Raw genomic sequence first — 4100 nt, forward strand, 5'->3', positions numbered from 1 at the left:
GAAAAAAAAGAGAGATCGGGAGAGAGAGGATCTCGCTCTGTCACCCAGGCTAGAGTGCAGTGGCATGATCATAAGTCACTGTAGCCTTGAACTCCTGGGCACAAGTAATCCTCTTGCCTCAGCCTCCTGAGTAACTGCTACTACAGGTACATGCTACCACACCCCGCTAATTTTTACATTTTTTATAGAGGTGGGCTCTCGCTTTGTTGCCCAGACTGTTACGGAACTCCTGGGCTCAAGTGATCCTCCCAGCTTTGCCTCCCACAGTGCTGAGATTATAGATGTGAGTCTATAATTACAGACAGCTTGGCCTATTTACCTATTAGAAATGAAGAATTAGGAATTTTACATTTCTTTAAGAAAAGTTATGGAAGAGTCTACTGACTTTTTTTTTCATTGGATTTTTTCTTTTTAAATAGGTTGCTGGTCAAATTCCCTGAGTTAAATTATCAACTTAAAATTAAAGTGTGCATTGACAAGTAAGTACTTCTATCTTAGCTCTTTTTTTCAAATGAGGAATGGAAAAATGAGTACTTTGACAGACATCATTTGAACTAGAGACTCTGTCTTTATTCAGAGATCTTCATTTTGTGTACAAAAGTTTTCAAAAGGCTTGGGGTGCATTGTCATTTGTGTGCCTGAACAAAGCCACAAAGCTGGGGGTACAGATTTGATTTATGGTTGCTATTGTGACTACCAGTCCCTCTTTTTCTTTATTTAGTTTTTTACTTGTACATGTCATTCATGCATGTTATATATAAGACTGAGATTATGTGTTAATTAATGACTAGGATACATTCTGCAAAATGTATCGTTAGGCAATTTTGTTGTGCAACCATTGTAGAGTATATAGTCCTTACACAAACCTGGGTGGCAGAGCCTACTGCCCACCTATGCTATGTAGCAGAGCCTGCTGGTCATAGGCTGCAAACCTGTACAGTATGTTACTGTGCTGAATACCATAGGCAATTGTAACACATCTCAATGAAGAAGGAGTTTTTCAGCTCCATTATAATCTTATGGGACCACCTTCATATATGCAGTTTGTTGTTGACTGAAACGTTGTTATATATTCTTTCCATACATAGCATGTGGAAAGAATAGATCTCTTTTTTTTTTAATTGTTCCGCACTTTACCATATATTGGAATACTCAAAATTTCATAATACCTTTCAGGATGTAAAATACACATACCCTTTGAAGACATTAGAAAGATAAAATGTGGCCGGGCACGGTGGCTCACACCTGTAATCCCAGCACTTTGGGAGGCTGAGGCGGGCGGATCACCTGAGGTCGAGAGTTCGAGACCAGCCTGACCAACATGGAGAAACCTTGTCTCTACTAAAAATACAAAATTAGCCGGGTGTGGTGGCGCATGCCTGTAATCCCAGCTACTCGGGAGGCTGAGGCAGGAGAATCGCTTGAACTCAGGAGGTGGAGGTTGCGGTGAGCCGAGATCACGCCATGCACTCCAGCCTGGGCAACAAGAGCAAAACTCTGTCTCAAAAAAAAAAAAGAAAGAAAAGAGAAAATGCATACTTATTTTTAGTTGATATAATTATCTGGAAATTTCATGAGAATGCACTGGAAAATAATGAAATCAGGGAGTTGATGAAGGTGATAGGTTTAATAAGTACATATGCAATATGAAACATAGGTCCCCCCCCTTCCTATGGGGAGGCAACCAACTGTGCCTACTACACAAAGGTGTTACGTTTTTTAAAGAAATGCCCAGGAGCACAGAGGTTTTTTCATGAGAGTAAATAACAGGTGGTCAAAGTAGGCTTTTTGAAGAAATACGGAGCCTGTTTTGTTAACAATGGTCTGTGTTCTTACAGAGACTCTGGGGATGTTGCAGCTCTCAGAGGGTAAGTTCAGCCTAGAGGCTTCCTTTTGTTCCATTTAACCTAACTTCATCCTCTGGCTACTCGGTCGCCTACATAGTTGATTGTTCTCCTGTGATTCAGATCCCGGAAATTTAACATTCTGGGCACAAACACCAAAGTGATGAACATGGAAGAGTCCAACAACGGCAGCCTCTCTGCAGAATTCAAACACTTGGTATGTGGGAGGAGCTCGCCTTCACAAAGGGCCTCTGGCTGAGGGAGTGGGCTGGGGAGAGCCTCACAGGACACCTGGCTTTTTCTTTTCTTACAGACCCTGAGGGAGCAGAGATGTGGGAATGGGGGCCGAGCCAATTGTGATGTAAGTTTTGTTGGGGATGAAAGACAACTGGGGTGTTTTCCTTGAGGGAGAAAGGGGTAAAGATCCTTCTTAATCCCCAGAATTAGAAACATCAACCTGTTCTTTCAGCTGTAGTTATTCCAGAAAGTCCGTGCAGGCCAGAGTGACATGAACAGAAGTTCCATGTGCCATGAAGCTCTCTGGCTTGGAACATTTCCATGAATGTCTGAGAGTTGGCTCCTCCTTAAGGAGAAGTGGAAAGTCCCTAGCTGAGTTGTTCTCCACACCCATGTGTTATAAAGTAGCTTTTCACCTTGCCCGGGGCTTTCCAAATTCCCCATCCAGCTCCTGGGGCTGACCCTGCTTGGCTCTGTTTTTAGTGCCCTGTTTTTCTCTCCCACTGAGGTGGGATAGAGGGTGTAAAATCAACAGATCTGAGTTAAACTTTAAAATAAATGACCACCTTGTGTTAGCTTGCTTAGGAAAAGAGTAAATAAAATAAAACAAACAAACAAAAACCCATCTTGTTTTTTATCCCCCTTATTTTCTGCTTTTCATTGATTCAGATTATTGGCTTCTTATTGTCAAGAATAAACTTTTAAAAAACAAACAAAAAAAGGTAAATGTGACTGAAAGCTAGTTTTTAATCATTTTTAAAAGTTGTGATGTCCTGTTGTTTTTCTCACATTTGTCCCCTGAACAATTCTTCCTCTTTAAAATGTAGCAGTTCTAACTGGGCATGCTGGCTCACACCTGTAATCCCAGCAGCACTTTGGGAGGCCAAGGCAGGCTGGTCACTTGAGGTCAGGAGTTCGAGACCAGCCTGGCCAACATGGTTAAACCCCGGCTCAACTAAAGATACAAAAATTAGCTGGGTGCGGTGGTGCGCACCTGTAGTCCCAGCTACCAGGGAGACTGAGGCACAAGAATGACTTGAACCCAGGAGGTGGAGGTTGCAGTGAGCCGAGATTTTGCCACTGCGCTCTAGCCTGGGCAACAGAGTGAAACTCTGTCTCTAAAATAAAATAAAATGAAATAAAATAAGATAGCAATCCTTTTAAAAAATGTGGAATTTTACTTGACAGTAGAGTGAAGTAACCTGTATGCAATGATACAGGAAAATGTGCATGACATGTTTAGAAAAAGCAAAATGTAAAATAATTTGAATAGTATATTAGTATATGTGTTTTAAAAATACACTAAACTCTCATGTGTATTCATATGTATATTAAGAAATTCTGGAGGAATATGCACCCAACAGTGCTATGTATTAGTGCTGCTGTTTGTGTCCATGGCTATTCTAGACTGTCTCTGTGATATTTGCATTTTAAACTGAATACATTACTTTTATAATTAGAAAAAGAGTATTAAAAATGAATTAGAATTCAATTTCTTTTTTCTTTTTTTTTTGAGTCGGATTCTTAGTCTATTGCCTAGGCTGGAGTGCAGTGGTATGATCTCAGCTCACTGCAACCTCCGCCTCCTGGGTTCAAGCAGTTCTCCTGCCTTAGCTTCCCGAATAGCTGGGACTACAGGCACGCGCCACCATGCCCGGCTAATTTTTGCATTTTTAGTAGAGACAGGGTTTCACTATATTGGCCAGGCTGGTCTTGAACTCCTGACCTCATGATCCACCCATCTCAGCCTCTGAAAGTGCTGGGATTACAGGCATGAGCCACTGTGCCCCGCCTAGAATTCAATTTCTGAGAATTCATTGACAACTCTTATTTAAAATAAGGTTGCTGTACTGATGTGAGACATTGTTATAGTCAGTTTGGAAAACAATTTGGCGGTATAAAAATGAACATACCCTGTAAACCAACAGTGCCATTCCCAGGATTTAATAGCAGAGAAATATTTGCATATATGTCCCAGGAGACATGTATAAAGTGGAAATCAGCCTGATTCTAAGCTCT

At 41.2% G+C, this 4100-nt stretch overlaps 1 protein-coding gene across 1 annotated transcript in view; it reads left to right on the forward strand.

Moving 5' to 3' along the window:
• STAT3 (signal transducer and activator of transcription 3 (acute-phase response factor)) overlaps positions 1–4100 on the forward strand; it is a 115593-nt gene that overhangs the window by 92871 nt on the left and 18622 nt on the right. The window contains exons 11-14 of the mRNA XM_011998811.1: positions 420–479; positions 1839–1868; positions 1968–2061; positions 2158–2209. Of these exons, the coding sequence (XP_011854201.1) occupies positions 420–479; positions 1839–1868; positions 1968–2061; positions 2158–2209 (236 nt within the window). The remainder of the gene's footprint in view (positions 1–419; positions 480–1838; positions 1869–1967; positions 2062–2157; positions 2210–4100) is intronic.

The sequence above is a fragment of the Mandrillus leucophaeus genome, unplaced genomic scaffold (genome assembly GCF_000951045.1).
Source record: "Mandrillus leucophaeus isolate KB7577 unplaced genomic scaffold, Mleu.le_1.0 Scaffold58, whole genome shotgun sequence".
NCBI lineage: Eukaryota > Metazoa > Chordata > Mammalia > Primates > Cercopithecidae > Mandrillus > Mandrillus leucophaeus.